Source organism: Tachypleus tridentatus, chromosome 8, assembly GCF_004210375.1.
Source record: "Tachypleus tridentatus isolate NWPU-2018 chromosome 8, ASM421037v1, whole genome shotgun sequence".
Lineage (NCBI taxonomy): Eukaryota > Metazoa > Arthropoda > Merostomata > Xiphosura > Limulidae > Tachypleus > Tachypleus tridentatus.
In genome coordinates, this window is record NC_134832.1 from 21,249,724 (window position 1) to 21,267,956 (window position 18,233).

General features: G+C 32.8%; 1 protein-coding gene across 5 annotated transcripts in view; it reads right to left on the minus strand.

Moving 5' to 3' along the window:
• LOC143258646 (transcription initiation protein SPT3 homolog) overlaps nucleotides 1–18,233 on the minus strand; it is a 135,585-nt gene that overhangs the window by 75,402 nt on the left and 41,950 nt on the right. For all 5 annotated transcript variants that reach the window (XM_076517906.1, XM_076517907.1, XM_076517903.1 and 2 more), the window contains exon 2: nucleotides 4,323–4,414. In XM_076517906.1, the coding sequence (XP_076374021.1) occupies nucleotides 4,323–4,414 (92 nt within the window). The remainder of the gene's footprint in view (nucleotides 1–4,322; nucleotides 4,415–18,233) is intronic.

Consider the following 18,233-nt stretch of genomic DNA (forward strand, 5'->3'; position numbering starts at 1 on the left):
TTTTCTTTGGTGTATTTTTATGGTAAATTAATTTCTGCAAAGATTATAAGTAGGTTCATTTTATAAGGGGAGGACCAGCAGTAAAAACATGAATTCATATAAACTGTCTGGGTTGAAGCTAAGAAAAATGTATGTGTGATGCAAACCAAAAACTATTTATTTAAAAAAACAAAAACACAGTGTGCATACTTGTGTTACACTGACAAACACCTTCCACTAGACTCGTACACAGATTAACTGATTTTCTTCTCTCAAGATATATTCTGTAAATAAACCCACTTAAATAAAACATTCTTAATTAACAAGAAATGGTAGATTTACCCATAGTGATTTGTGTTACCCATATGACAGATCCTTTTATTCAACTTAGAGTAGGCCATAATCTTGAAATGTAACCTGGCCTACTAATGAAAGAGACTGCAGCCATCATTCCTGCACAGCATGCAACATTATAGTAATACCTCCCTATACACAAAACAGGGAGCATCTCTAGAGAATAACAAATGAAGAAAGGTAGCTAAAATTACATCAACATAGAAGTTTTATGGAATGTATGTTATGTAAAACCACACAGATTAAAAATAAACTGAAACATTTGAAAATTCTACATTAAAATAATAAGGTGGAAAATGCATCTATTGGCTTGCATACCACAATAGCTTTTTGCCTTTGGTGTTCTTTTTTTCACTAATTCTTCTTGTTGTTTTCTTAGAAATAATACGTGTTAGAAATTTGCTGAACAGAAAATTTGCTTAAAAGTTGATATCATCCATACATTGTGCAGATAATAGTTTTTCCTGAGGTAATATCAACTGTAATATGCCAAATGAAAGGCAGAAATATGCTATGTGTGTATTTATCTATAGAAACTTGGATATTGAATGTTTACATTAAAAAAGGGCTTTTACTAAATATTTCCATTTTAGAAAAAAAGCAGCATTATATGAAAAATGGCATTACTTGCAACACATGAAAAGTTTTGTAATTATATCTTATTAATTACTAAATTATCCTAAAAATATCCAAACTGATATCAGTAAATAATATTTATAGATCCACTTCATCTATGTGCATATTCAATAACAAAGATATCAAAATGTTATATATACTATAATATTGTTTTAAATACACATCTCCAAGTTCATTACTGACACATCAAGAAAAGGAATGATTTGTGAAGCACAGAAAGGAAATATTATGTAGCTACAAAAAGTACTCAAAAGTTAGCATATTTTCTGATCTGACAAATTGAAGACATGTGTATCAAAAAGCATCAGAAAGTAATCAAAATTAAAACTAAGCAGTGTTTCTGTATTGCAAACTATGAAGATTCATTGATTGGTTTTAATGTCAATTCTTGTTCAAAGAACTGAAAGCATTTTAAATATAATTTTAACACTGCTATATATTCTATTTTATGAAAAAAGAAAATATTTTTTCTATTTTTTCTCAAAAAAATGCAACTAAATTATTAATCAGCAGTTACACACACCTAGAAGAATATACAAAATATTAGGTTGAGGAATAATTTGTGAGCGTTTTTAAATAATTTCATTCAAGCATTACATGCAAGACTATACAATACTTCAATGCATGAACACATAACACCCAAAACATTTATTATGATACTTTATTTCATGTAATACCTAGGTATATAGTATGCATTGTTTTAAACGAAATTGCAAGAAATTAAATGCGAAAAGCAGATGGTGTTGAAAATGCTCGATTTTGTCCACTTGACATTCCATTTAATGAGCTGAAAATGAAAGCAAAAATTAAAGACATGAAAATCAAACACACCATCTATTAGAGCAAAAAATTATCTACCAAATGACTATTTTGCGAAAGCGTTTCATTTAAGAATATATTTTTTTAACTTGAAAAAACGCTCACGAATTATTCCTCAACCAATATTTACACCCTTAAAATGCTTTTGAAAAACTGTATTTAAACAAATATTTTTGTACAAAATCATTTTAACAAAATATTTAAGTTATTTTAAATATTTCTTTAAATTATTTATATTTGAAATTCTATACGAATGAAGTTTTTTTTCTTTTTCTGCTTTCCAGTGGGCAAGTATTACTATTAAGCAGAACAAAATGACCATGCTGGTTTAGAACAGTTAAAATTCTGACGTTAACTAAAAATATCAATTGTTATAAAGGTCAGAAAAGAGAAAAATGTAATAGCTTTATTTTGATCTCAAATGTATTTTTATTTGCTTTTTCAATTACTTTATGAATCATGAAAAGTTTTAAAAATATTTTGATGAAATAAATTCAATTTGAAAATAAATTGAAAAATGTACTTGAAAGCCAGTATAGAATAATTCATCATGAGTTAGTTTATTGGGTTAGAAGGTAACTAAGGTTATGACAAAAATTCAGAATTTTTTTTTATTGTTATAAAAGATTAGAGGAGATTTTTTGAAGTAAAAAATAGCTACATAAATTTTATTTTCAATATGAGATATCTTTAAAACTTAATTGTTTAGAAAAATATTTGTTTTCTGTATCATCTGTAATTTTATTCTTCTGAGCAGTGACTTGAATGTGATATTTATGTTTCAAGTATCATCACACTAAAAATAATCATTTACAGAAAAATACATTCTAACACTTGACCATTGCAGCTTGACTTATAAAGTACAAATTATTAATTATCCACTTACACCTTTTAACTGCACATTGGAAATAAAAGACTAGTTACTTCAAAATAGCAAAAATATTTTTACAATTTTCTGATATCTACAATAATTTCTTCTCACAAATGAAGCCTTAACTTGGAGTGAGCTAACTTTTAGTACTGTAATGAAATGTTTTAGAATTATGAAACGTGACTAAGTTCAAGAATATTAAATGTGTAAAGGCATCTATAACAAATGTTACTGTTCATTTTTGTAATATATTTTACCACCTGGCTTGTTACTTAAAATACTGCATAAATGTTTACATAAGTTTATACTAAACAGTACAGCATAAATTTGAAGGACTAATATATTGAAAAAGGAACATTTTCACTAAGAGAACATAATTTATTATAAACAAAATTACGAGACCATATGTAAAAACACTAAATAAGTAAAAGAAAAAAATATTTCTCACTATGTGCACTTTAGTTTTCGTTTTTATTTGTGCATGCCACAGTATTCATTACTATATGTAAATATTTTGGTTACAGACACCATGTTTAAACTCAAAATTGGAGGAATTTTGAATTAAAATATTTATTCTATATATCAGCTAAATATCAAGTGCCTAGTTTCAAAACAGTGTTCAAGACATAGTCAAATAAGGTTTTGTTTTTTCTACACAGTTTGCTGTGTCAATAATGTGTTAAGAAATTAAACTGTAAATCCTAAAATTCTTAAAAGATAAAATTTGTTAGCTAAACAAATAAACTAGCATTTCATTTTCATGTTTACAGTCTAAATGTGCTTCTTGCAGTATAAACTATATTTAAATTGATTTTTGATGAGTAAAAACTTTGATTTATTCTGTATATTAGTGTCAAATACTGAAAAATGTGTACCACTGAAATAAACTCAAGTGACACATAAAATTATACTTGAAGTCAAATTAAAGTTCAAATTCAAATGAAATTTACACAGATGTTTAAAATAAGGAATTACCTTCTTGGCCTGCTGAAAGTGAAAAATTAAACAAACTATTAGCAAATAAGTGTTGAAATTGGTCCAAACAAAATACCCTTCATCATAATCTTTTATCTCTTCTGAAACAGAGCTGCAAAAATACCATCTATAATCAGTTTTAATGTAGTATATGAATGGAATAATGTTATATTTGTTCACCATATAAATTTAAAAGAATCACCACATTACCATAAGACCCAAGACTACAGTAATTGTAGCTACAACATCATACAATTCACACATATCAAACTTATGCATTGAAACAAACACTTATTAAGGAAGACTAGCCATCTCTACACTAAATATTGATACCAACATAATGTCCTACATAATCAGAGTTGTTTGTGAGGGTAATGAATATTTAGAATCAATCTTTTTCTATTTTTAAGTGCCCTTACTAATGAAAATGACATGACAATAATATTGTTGTTTACAGTAAAATGAATCAAACTTTTTATTACATTTGACATACATTACACAATTTTGAAATGTCTGTTTGCAGGTATGTTTTAGTGCAAATAAGAGTTGAATAATGTCAATCCTCTTTAAACCAGTACAAGCAACTTGGCAGAGTAGTAATTTTGTCTCTTTGCCACTTTCACATTTTACCCTAAAAGTGGGCCAAAAATGTTTCACAATTCATTTTATTTTTTATTTTCAAACTTACATCATTGTCTGTATTTCACTTGTAAACCATGCTGTTGTCATCCCCTTCTGGCCAGTTGGTATTACTGAGGTTGACTGGGAACTGTCGGAGGTCTGAAAAGTAATACACACACAAACACACACATTTTTAAAAATAATGTATACACCCATTACCAATGATACTTATAAATTTTTTAGAATACTAAATCTTTCTCCTCTACCAGAGTGAAGCTTTTTCATTAATATATTATTGTTATATAAGGATACTTAGGTAAATCTGATAAACTCTGTTATCATGTCTTTTGTTAGTAGTTACCCAAGTCTAAAAAACCAGATGATATTTATATGAAACAATAATTTATTATAAGAGGGCTGATTTCAATAAACTAACATAAGTAGTCACATGTGTTAAAACTGAGATAATGTTTTTCCTTGAAGCTTTGGTTTTCTGTAACTTCTTCAGAAAATGTAAACAATATTAATAATTTATGCATATTTACAACAAAAAATGTTTACATCAGTATTATAAAAATCTGAAAAATACAAATAACATATTCATTAGAATAAATGAACTGAGGTAATAACAAACAACAAAAGAAATCTTAAAAAATATATCATAAAATACATCATAACTAAACACTGTTTTTTGTAAATTTAAGATCTTTGAGTAGATTCAGTGTACTGGAACATTCCCTTGTGAGTTAGATGTACTCTCAACTTGTTTTCAAAACTTAACAAGAACCAAAAGATAAAAAGAGCTTCCACGTACAAAAAAACTTGATTATATAAAAAATTATGTCAAAGATTAAACAAATTCTGCCTTTAAGATTATGTTATTCCTGGTTTTATAACCATAGTCACCAAGTTATGCAGTTCTAAAGTAATTTCTCCTGATAATTAAGTATGCATATGTAAAAATTGTTAATAATAAATCCAACAGAAATGCTAACTCATTTGCTGAAATGAATCTGTGAGTTAATCATTCTTGCCAGCACTAAAAGTCAAGAAAAAAAAAAAAAAAGACTTTATTTAAAAATAATGTTTAATTATTCTTGTCCTAAAAATACTTAATCAGCAGCTTATAATGAACCAACAATATCCAAATTATGTTTTAGTTTTTGTTTTGTTTTTATCAAAAACTCTTAAGAAGCAGAGTACAGATTCATTAATATGAAAATCATTAGGGGCATGTTTTCATTTGCTATTATAACAGATGTATATAATATGTAATAAAATGGAGAAATTACATAAGTAAATAAACAGTTAACACATCTACTCATAAACCATTAAATAAAAGAATTAAAATGTCATGACAAACAGGTGGTAAACTGGGGTCATCAAGTTGCAGATTCTCTTTACAATAAAACATCAACACAACTGGTAAGTATCATTATTTTTCTTACTTTTCCCTTTAGCCTTCAAAACAAATGAAATTTTGACTCAGCAGTTTTGACAGACCAATGCTATAAGACCAACCCAAAAGTGAGATACATAGTGTTGTTTTCTCATACAGATTAGTGTATCGTATTAGTGTATACATGTATTAGTATATATGGTATATAAATAAGAAACAATCATTATTAAGAGAGACTTCAGAGTTGACACAATAGCAACTACAAATGTTAAATGTTTGTTTGTTTTGAATTTTGCACAAAGCTACAAGAGGGCCATTTGTGCTAGTCATCTCTAATTTAGCAGTGACAGACTAGAGGGAAGGTAGCAAGTCATCACCACCAACCACTAACTATTGGGCTACCCTTTGACCAACAAAGAGTAGGATTGACCATTACATTATAATAACCTCACAGCTGAAAGGACGATCAAGTTTGGTAGAACTAGGATTCGAACCTGTAACCCTCTGATAGCGAGTCAAGTTCTCTAACTATCTGGCCATGTTGGGCTGAAATGTTAAACGAATGGAGAAACAGAAATGCAAAATATCTAAGATGCTTTAACACAATTCCTGAAATAAATATCAATAATTTTTTTTGTGTATAGTGGCAGATTCTGGAAAATACCATATTTTCTTCATCCTTTATGTTGTGACATAAAAGTGTATAGAAAGATGCATGTGCATGACCGGCTTACTGGAGCCTACCACTTTGCCCATGCATTCTAAAAATGCTCTATGAATTCGCAACAATATACATAAATATGATAAAATGTTAAGCGGATATGTGGAAAAATTCAGAAATTCTGCACTACCCAGGAGATCATTTTCTGTGTTTCATAACTGCAGTAGCTTCTTCCTTTATTTTTTAAGTGGCCATGCCAAGCTAATTGCAGTTGTAGTTGTTCATTATAACATTCTTTATCGAGTCCATATACAGTAATTATATCAAATAAACTATATGTAAAATACTTTTAACGTATAACCTATTTCTTCACTAAAACCAAAAAAAAAACATGGAAATGTAACTTATCCATATATTACCAATAATTATATATTATTATTCTGTAACAAACATTATATATGAAGTAAACCATTCATTTTGTAATTTTTTTAAAACTTACACCTGTTCTTTTATTATTACCAAAGTATACAAATCATAAATTACTCAAACAATATTCTATCCATACTATTTAACTGACCATCTCTAATTCTCTGTCAACCAATCAACAAATGTTCCTTATAAAAAAAACTGTAAAGATTCTAATATCACCAGCTCACCTTGCACAATCAATCTTTTTTCCCCCCTTTATTTATATCATCTTACACATTCAACCAATTTTAATTCATATCTTACATTTAACTTCCTTATTCTTCATTTTGTCTCAGTTCACTCTCATTCTCTCCTGACATGTACATAAACAAATATGAATTCACATAACAGTGGCCTTATCTGTGTCTCAATTTTTAATATATACATGTAAATCAGTGCAGTGATAGAGATTAATGTCTGTAATTGTAGAGATCATCATTAGACTTTTCTGTTTTTATCTAGCTACCTTCATACACACATCACAATTCGATCCCTCATATCATCCAGTACATATGAACAATTTGATCTTGTAGGTTTAATACAAGATGTTGCACTGTTAAATGTACTTCTTTGTTGGTTTCTTGTCTGTTTGTTTGTTTATTTAAAAGCAACAACATATCAGAATATCTGGTGTCACCATCGAGGAGAATCGAACCTCAGATTTCAGTGTTATTTGTTTGTACACACATTGCTGTTCTATCAAGGGAGTGTTTATTGCATTTCTATTTATATTATGTATTCTTGGCATAGGAACTGAGGTTAAATGCTGCTGTCCCTAATTTTGAACAACTCACCACAGTGGAGACAGCCAGCCATGACCAGTGTACCCACTGTCCACATTAAAGGATTGCATATAACTTTTATATTCATCTGTACCTTAAAAAACAGAGAATATATACGAGGGCTGTTCAAAAAATATGCAGACTGATGTCATAAAACAAAATGTGCTTTGATTAGAAGTTACAGGTCTGGGACCCCTTCAAAGTACTCTCCTCCCCAACACACACACTTATCCCAGCAGTGTTTCCACTTGTTGAAACAGTCCTGGTACGCTTCTTTTGTAATGTCCTCCAGCTCCTTCGTCGCATTTGCCTTAATCTCGGGAATCGTCTCAAACCTTCCTTTCAAGGGTCATTTGAGTTTGGGGAACAAGAAAAATCGCAAGGAGCAAGGTCAGGTGAGTAGGGGGGGTGGGGAAGAACAGTGATCGAGTGTTTGGCCAAAAACTCACGAGTTCTGAGGCACAAATTTTGCAGCAATGCGGTGCATCTTCAATTTTTCGGTCAAAATCTTGTAACAAGATCCAACTGATATCCCACCCTCTTCAGCAAGCTCCCTGACAGTCAGACGTCGATTTGCCCGCACCAGGGTGTTGATTTTGTCGACGTGTTGGTCCGTCAGTTGACGTGGAAGGACGTTCAGGACACTCATCATCTTCAATGGACTGTCGACCATCCTTAAAACGTTCATGCCGCTTGAAACATGCCATATGCTTCATAGCAACATCACCGTAAGCCGTGTTAAGCATAGCAAAAGTTTCAGTCGCAGATTTTCCAAGTTTAACAAACTTTCACAGCAAGTCGTTGCTCCTTCAGGTCATTCATTCTGAAATCCGCCAAACGAAAAAATCGCACTTCACTTAAAACCGCGTAGCTAATACACATATGAAGATATCTGCAATCGGGAAATGGCGTCATAATCAGCTGATCTGTGCGAATCTAGCGACACCAAGCGGATTCCCCTGGAACAAACTGGAGCCGCGCAATTCAAACAGTCCGAATATTTTTTGAACAGACCTCGTATTGTTGTATCGCAGGAGTTCGAATTCAACACGCTAACTATAAATGCCAGAGCTATACTACGAGACCAACCAGCGCTTACGTACGTATGCCATGACCATCAGACCCAGCACAACCAGAATGTGGTGCTTGCTACTCATGGAAAACATTACAACAAATAGTCCCAAAATTATTACTTTGTTTTATGGTTGTTATTAGGTACATATGTTTCTCAAACAATACATATAATTAAGCAGCAGGCGTAATACTGTCTTAAACAACACACATAATTAAGCAGGCATAATACATTCTTAAACAGTGAAGATATATCAGAGTGAAATAATTCATTTCGCTAAATAAAGAGGAAAATGTCGCGAAATTCAGCGAACATCCTCGGTCCGGCTGAGTCATAGTAAATAACTAAAATAAGCATCGAACTGTGAAACTATATATAGCTAAAATTTTGCCTGTTTAACACTCCTACGAAAAGTGGGGCCTAATAGGCCCCATAGCAACTTGAAAGGTTATTAATATTTGGCTAATAATTTTGTATTTAAATGAAATTGCCATTTAAATCCATTAATGAACGGATTAACGAGATTCCCACTGTCCCTATCTACTATCTAGCGAAATCACAGCCAGGGGAACGGGCTTGAAGAAATCAGGACTAGAAACGTCTTTTCGTAGGAGTGTTAAGCGCAAAGAGCCATTTAGTTTTGCAAAAAGGTTTGTTTGTTTGTTTTGGAATTTCGCACAAAGCTACTCGAGGGCTATCTGTGCTAGCCGTACCTAATTTAGTAGTGTAAGACTAGAGGGAAGGCAGCTAGTCATCACCACCCACCGCCAACTCTTGGGCTACTCTTTTACCAACGAAAAGTGGGATTAACCGTCACACTATAACGCCCCCACGGCTGGGAGGGCGAGCATGTTTGGCGCGACTCGGGCGTGAACCCGCGATCCTTAGATTACGAAGCGCACGCCTTAACGCTCTAGGCCATGCCAGGCCGTATTGCAAGAAGGAAAGAACCTTTCACATTGTAATCTGTTTGCAAGTAACAAGTCTTTAGGCAACCTACTGGGCAATTCAACCTCATATTTTTTTTCCAGTATATGGTGTTTGTTTATAAGCAAAAACTTAATCCACTACGGTATTTTGAGCATAGTATGTGACTAGTGGCGTAGCCAGGTTTTCCACTCGGAGGTGGGTGGGGGGAATGAATTAAAATGCTGAAAATTGATCTAAATTTTTAATAAAATGGTCATTAAAGTCAAACATAGTATTTATAGCAGCTTTATTATTATTCAATGATACAAAACGAGCTACAAGAGGGCTGTCTGCACTAGCCGTCCCTAATTTAGCAGTGTTTGTTTTTGTTTTTCTTATAGCAAAGCCACATCGGGCTATCTGCTGAGCCCATCGAGGGGAATCGAGCCCCTGATTTTAGCGTTGTAAATCTGTAGACTTACCACTGTACTAGCGGGGTGGGGGGCATTTAGCAGTGTAAGACTTGAGGTAATGCAGGTAGTCATCACTACCCACCGCCAACTACTTGGCTATTCTTTAACCAACGAATAGTGGGATTTACTGTAACATTATAACGTCCCCACGGCTGAAAGGTCGAGCATGTTTAGTGTGATGGGGATTCGAGCCCGCGACCTAACTACCTGGCCATGCTGGGCCCAAAACGAGTTTATTATACATAAAAACTGAAAAAAGATGTGATCAATATGCCTTGATTTTTTTCAGGGAGCCGGGCTCCTACACCTTTATATGTCGACACTTGAAAAGATATGTAGAAGTGTCACAACGAGAGCATAAAAAGTTATAATCATTTCCCTTAGCTTTGATGTATGTGGCTGTAAGAGATCTGATATTATGTGTATAAATAATGCAAGTCACGATCTTTTCTTTATGTCTGCCTGAAAACAGTCTGAATAGGCTAGTTCCGTCTTCAAGTGAAATGTTTCTTTCCACTGTAATGGACACATGAATGTATACGCCCACGTCAACATAAAAAAAAAAAGGACAATTCACATTTTGTCACATGAAGAGTAATTTTGAGGGTCCGTGACACGCGGCGACATTATAAAAAAAAAAAAAAGCTGCATTGGTTGTTTTATATATATATATAATGTATAGTGATCACGTGCATCATCATATGGTAGAGAGCGCGCGATTATGGAGTATTGTATCCGGCTTTCCTTTAAAAAGTAGCGTCAGGACAGACTGCCAAAGGCTGAAGAATCGGCGATCAAGTAACGAAAAATCCAAAGATCCCCCTGCAGGGACAAACGGCTTTAGTGCGGAAGTCGGGACTATCACGGGCCGGCTTATGTTGGGCAACCAAACAAGAGATCAAAATGAAGATGGAGCCATTGAGAAAGGCCGACATCCGGCCGTGGGTGCCAACCCTTCCATAATATTGACTCCCAGTGTCGGTTCTTAGTACAAGAATTGACCGTGCGCTCACTCAAGCGTGTTTCGCCCATGAAGTAGTACATCAACAGTCGTTGAGTTCCACACGGGGAGGCTGGCGACGAGACTGGTGTCATACGTTTTGCCTAGCTGAGAATACTTTGTTCAACGATCAGTGGCTTTCGTTCTACGGTATAAGACAGCGTGCTGTATAACATGTATAAAGATGTATGCTGAATTACGAAATGACAAATGCAGTCAGGAGGCACGAGCTGCTGCAGACAGTATCACTTCTGACTTGAATACAAATTTCACGCCTCTGTAACCACTACAGTGTAAATACAAACTCCTATGTATGAGTGCCTGTGTGTGTGCAGCAAACAGGGTTACTTGCGTGGCAACATATACCATCCAAGTGATACAAATACAAGAAGTCCTGCCGAAAGACTAAGATAACATATGTGTCCAGGCACACAATTACTCATCATACATACCCATACTTGTAACAGAAAATCTTGCCAAAATGTGGCAAAGAAATAAAGGTGCTCTTTAGAAATTAAACTAGAATTATAAATGTTAACTTGTTTGTTGCTAAGTGCAAAGCTATACAAAGATCTATATTAGTTGTGCCCAACAGTGATATCGAAACCCGATTTTTAGCGTTATAAGCCTTTACATATAAATATGAAGTACTTTGGCAGTGTGCTGTTTTATGCAAAAAAGTTTCTGTTCGCGTTTGATATTATGAAATACTAAGGTCTTTAATTCCCTTATATTGTTTACTAAAATAAAAAAAAATTCTTGTTTTCTCTCTATTTTAAGAAATTGAACCTGTTTTTTTTACCACGATAATCCACATGCATTAGATGTTTTTGTTCTTATAATTTTTTATGGTGAATATAAATAATTCAGCTTCCTATCCGTATAAAGATTCAGTACAATGATGTTGAGAAAGCACAACCTAACGAGCTGTTAATATTCAGATATGTACAAAAATATAAATGCTGTTTTGTAGTTCCTTTCTACGACATAAATAATATAATCACTATTTAGATAAGCGTAAAATCCATGATTGCTTACTAATGTCATATTAAAATGTATTGTGACGTTTTCCTATAAAGCGCGACTACACTATTTGTTTTTAATTTCGCGCAAAGCTACACGAGGACTATCTGCGCTAGCCGTCCCTAATTTAGCAGTATAAGAATAGAAGGAAGGCAGCTAGTCATCACCACTCACCGCTAACGCTTGGACTACTATTTTACCAACGAATAGTGGGATTGACGGAACATTTTAACGCCCCACGGCTGAAACGGCGATCATGTTTGGTGTGACGAGGATTCGAATCCGCGACCCTCAGATTACGAGTCGAATGCCTTAACACGCTTGGCCATGCCGGGCCTAATAAAAACGTAAACCTCAATTAAGAAAGGGAAAGCAAGGCAGGTTTTACTTATAAAAGACCAAAAATAAGAATTCATAATATATTTGGATGAAATTTAGGGAAAAACTAAGATTTTCCACATTATTTTTACGTCAAAAAAATAAAAAATTCGTTCACATAATGAAAGATGGTTTTATAAGACTAACAAATGGAATTACTAAAGTCGATACTAAATCAGTACATCAGAAACTTGCCAAATACGATGTACAAGATTTTGTGATGTCCGAAACAAGCAATTGCAATATAGTATTAGCTTACTGCTACATCTCATTAAAATAAAAAATAATGAATAATTTTTTTTAAATACTCATAAGTAATCCATATTACATATAAGCAGGATATTTCTGTCTGGGCAGTGCTAAGTTATGCAGTTAGAATTATCAAAATGTGTAGCTTAATTATAGATTCTAATAAAACTTACTTAAACTAAGCCTATTTTAGGTCACCTTTCATGTATTACATACATTGTAGCATGCTGATAACAAAAGATGTAGAAAAATGGTTACTTTAATAAATGATGCAATTTTCAGAAATCATGAAATGTTATTTTAGAATTACAGCATCAAACCGCTTCAATTTGCCAACGAAATTTTGTTTCAGAATTTTCGCACAAAGCTACACAAAAGGTATTTTTGCCCTGCCGTCTTTAATTTGAACTGATAAACTAGAGGGAAGACAACTATATAGTTAACAGTATTCACTATCAACTTACAGAATGTTTTTTGAGGAACCGTGACGCGACCCATGAATCCTAGGGTTCATTGTTCGATCACATTAATCACCAAATTATATTCTAGCTCCATTTCAGACGAAGCAGCCAGTGACCTAACCTCATTTCTTAGTTGCTTGAGACTTCATTAATTTATATGTTCACTTAAATATATTTAACGCACCATAAAAATTTCTGTTACACTGGTGAGTTTCAAGCATTTTTATCTATATCATTAAAATGTTTAGTTCTCCAGGATTTTCAGAGCCTGAGATACATATTCTCACCTCGGATAGACAGTTTAGTGAGGGTCTTAATAATTACTGTTTGTTAATTTGATGTTAGACAGACCTATTCAAAACTGCTACTACTTAAATCCTTTTTATTTCTTCTTCTATGTATATAATAAAAATAGGCATTTATTTGTCGGAAACTATTAAATGTATTAATGACAAAGTTTTTCAAAAACTTAAAAAGAAATTATTTTATAATATACAAAAGCTTAACTGTTTGTTTGTTTTTGAATTTCGCGCACAGCTACACGAGGGTTATATGTGCCAGCCGTCCCTAATTTAACAGTGTAAAAGCAGAGGGAAAGAAGCTAGTCATCACCACTACCGTCAACTTTTAGTCCACTCTTTTACCAACGAATAATGGGATTGATCGTAACACTATAACGCCTCTATGGCAGAAAGGGCAAGCATGTTAAGTGCGACGGGAAAAAAACTTCAATTGATGTACGTATTTATTAAAGTTGAAAAAAAACAGTACAGGTATTTTACATTTTATACGGCTGGTTTATGTTCAACCATATTCGTCTTGAAACAACAGCAATATTAAAATGTACAATATTATGCCATCTTGAAAAAGTATTTCATTCCTTTCGTATTTTTCACAGAATTTAAGAAGTTAATTTCCTTACTTCGAAAATATATTTAAAAAAAATCGACAGCGAATTTAATTATATATAATTATAATATCACACCAAAACTAATCCGCATAACAAAAATAATCGAATTGTGTCACCACTAAGGTGCCAAGGGCAGTGAACTCAAATACGATGTTTTATACATACTGCTTGTAAAAGAAAAGACACCAAATTTCCATAATTTGTATTTAAAAAGCATTCTAATAAAATTCATCATTTATTTACCTTTGATAAATATCCAAAGTCAAAACTTCAGATACTATCCGCGCATTCATATATATAACGTTGACACAAACACACAAAATATCCAGACACAGAAAACAGAAAGACATCAAATTGCTAGAATAGAATTGTGTTCTTAGGAAACCATGCAGTACTAGCACTTTTGCGCTGCAATAAAGTTGGAAAATAACAATATTACATGTTAAAATATTAGGACTACTAGACTTAAACAAGTTTATCAATGGAAATATTTTTTCCAGCCGCAGATTGGCGACTCATAGAATGTCTTGAGTTCCCTAGTTGTTTTTAAGTACAAACTTTCAGCTAATAGCTCCTTCATATCTTGACCGATTTGAAATCTAACCATAGGTTTGGACTCAGGAAGTCAAACCTTTTCGATTGATCTATTTGAACACGCCCAATGCAACATGAAATGATTTATTATAACCGGCCTAAAATAATTTCAATTTGAGGGTAGGCTGGTAGAGATCCTGGTAAGTAATAAAATCGTATTGGGTATACGCATCCCCCACGTTTGGTATTGCTGGAGATCACAAAAATGAGCAAATAAAAAAAGGGGGGAGAACAAGGTCTCATAGAGCGAGAACTCTAATCACACCTAGCAGAATCTCAAGTTCCATGGCTATTGAGGATTCCCTCTTGTTTTAAGTATATAAACTTGATACTTCTGACATGGGATCAGTCTGTTGTCTATTAGCAGTACAAAACCTTGTTATATTCTTTATGAAACTTTCTTCACTTAACATATTCCTAAAGCATCACAACTGATCTGGAAACCTACTAAATGCACAGTTACTTTTAACAAAATTACACTTTCAACGTCTAGAGCCTATTTATACATGGAATGGACCTCACATATGCCCACAATAAATGCATATTTTGTTTTCAATATTTTAATGATGATAACTGGTCACTTACTTTAATTTCTTTATTTTTGAACTGTCAGCGATGCGTTCTTAATTTGTAGATATGTTTACATTCAAAAAGTGTTAGTTTAACTGAAGCATGCTTTTTATATTATCAAAACAAGACACTGTTAGTTGATTTAAAACAACTTTTTAAAGCTAGTTCGTTTCACTGATCATTGTTTGGTCAAATGACCTGCGAGAATCAGGTACACCCCAAGACCTCTTAATTCCCTCCTTGGCTGTTTATTTTATTCGTGAGTGCACTTACAAAGTCATCACCACGTGAATAAGAACCTGCGACCCGCATACTGAAAGTCGAGCGCTCTAACCACGTGCGTGTGTGTGTGAGTTTTCTGATAGCAAAGTCACATTGGGCTATCTGCAGAGTTCACCAAGCCCCTGATTTTAGCGTTGTAAGCCCGTAGGCTTACCGCTGTACCAGCGAGGAACTTACCACATGAATATGCTTTCTTTCTCTGAAAATGGCTTCTCACTGTACTTGTGTACTTTAAGCATGCAAGGTAATCCAATATAAAAACAGGCCTTGTGCCTACAGTTGCTTACTTCTCTTATGCAACATTAAAATAACTAAGCGAATTGAAATGTATCAAAACTCTTATCTTTAGCTATTCGAATATTAACAGGATTTATTAGTCAGTTCACTTAATAATTAATTCATAACACAATGAAAAATATAGAACTTATATTTATTTATGTGATGTCACTAATAGTTATTTTAGAAGTCTCTATTTTGATTATGATAAATAGTATAATATACTTAGAAAATAAAACATAAGTGTAAATGCTGATTTATGTGGAGGCTTTATTTTTACACAAGAAAAACCAAAACACCCTTTTGGAATGAGTAAGCTAAAAACTACAAGAAAATCAAACACCCCTTAATCGAATTACTTGTTTTCAAAATATGGAACAAGCTTGTGAAAGAAAAGGAAACAGTGATAACAAGAAAGTACTATCTTTTCACCATGACAGAATAAATATTATAGATAAAGTGTCTCAATTCAAACAATTTATTGGCAAGTAATACAACATGTTACAAAAGAAAATCACTCATGATATTTTGATTATCAAAAGTAGAATCAGATTTAAAAAAAAAAAATACAATCTCGATACCTCTTTCACATAGTATTACTTCGGTTTATCTCCTAGTTTGCTTCTGCAATTTTCCTCTTAATCTATGAAAATATAATAGTACTGTCTGTGTATGTCCATGCTACTACTTCGCAGGATGTGGATGGATCTTCACCAAAACTGGAATATAGGTTTGTTAGGTCATTGCGGGGATACATACAGTGTATAAATTTTCAGTTTACAATTTACGTTTCGCGGATTTTATAGGCGTTTAAAAGTTTTTTATCACTATTTAACTTCCCATGGATGATTCTTCACCAAATCGAGTATGGAGGTTCATTAGATCAATTGGAATATACATGCAAATCTGAGGTTTCACATTACGCGTCTTGCAGGTTCTTTTATTGGCGTCTTTATATATATATATATATATAAAACAGAAGGAACAGAATGCTCCAGCTAATATAACAATAATGTTAAGCTCTTCCACTTGCGAGCATTTCAACATTAAAACAATTTCACAGCTCAGAAGTAATTTTATAACTTATTTTTTCGTATATTATTTTGCTTTCACTCAGACCTACGTGTTTTTGTATTAGTAGTTGCTGATTTTTTCCAATACTGAAAATGTGAGTCACTTTGGTATTATTTAGTAGCAATATTCCAAATTTTAAATAATATGCTTTATTAATTGTTTCAGATAAAATTGTTTGCATTCTCGTTTCTTTGTTGCGATAATTCCACAAATAATGTTGCAATGGGCTAGCACTGTTTAATAAATACTGTCATTACTTAATAATATTTACTTTAATTAATAAAAAATGGAAAATGTAATATCCAGTTACATATCGACTTATAGGAGATATATGACACTTAAAGTTTGTTAAAATAAGACACATACGTACCTATGACTCAGTGATGAAATCACTTTACTTGACTTTACATAATTTATTAAAAAATGAATGATTTATTGCCGTTTTTATTTTCGCACGTCATTTATTTCCCACTTTCTCTAACGTTATAATTCACACTCACACATAGTTTTAAATTATACTACAATTGGTTATTTAATTAAAATAACGTATACGTTTCGCTTATATATTTACAAAGATAACTTGAAACTTTCTCGAAACCCGATGTAAAATGCATTTGATAGAACTAATTTGTCAGTTTCGAGGAAGGGTTAACTATTCAAACAAACACATTTTTATACCAGTATTAAACCAATCTGTCTGTTGTACAGACTGATTCCTTAAGTGGTTTCCCCTGTTTAGTTATAAACGCTAAAGACGACTTTATAAATGCGAAAAATATTAGAAACATTTTATGACTAATTACCATTTCTGTGGTATACTAAACAAAAATAGCATTAAAATGTGTCATTTTTTCCAAGTAAGTTAAGAAGAGAATATTTAGTGTGTGTCATAAATTTATTTTATTTATATAATTCATTTTTACCAATGCCTAGTACGTTAACAAGTTGCATGATTAGATCGGTTTCTGCACTCGGTTGGGTGCGATTCTAGTCCTCTTGAAAGAAGTTAGAACATTCAAAATCTATTCTTTAAGCATATACTTGTATTAGGTTTGGTTTGAATTTCGCGCAAAGCTACATGACGGATATCTGCGTTAGCCGTCCTTAATTTTGCAGCGTAAGACTAGAGGGAAGGCAGCTAGTCATGATCACCAACCGCCAACTCTTGAGCTACTCTTTTACCAACGAATAGTGGGATTGACTGTACACTATAACGACACAACGGCTGAAAGGGCAAGCATGTTTGATGCGACGCGGATTCGAACCCGTGACTCTCAGATTACGAGTCGAGTGCTTTATCCATCTGGCCGTACCGGGCCACTTGTATTAATATAACAGTTTACAATATATTGCTGTTACCTTGTAATAATAATAATAATACAATTGTTATGAAAAAG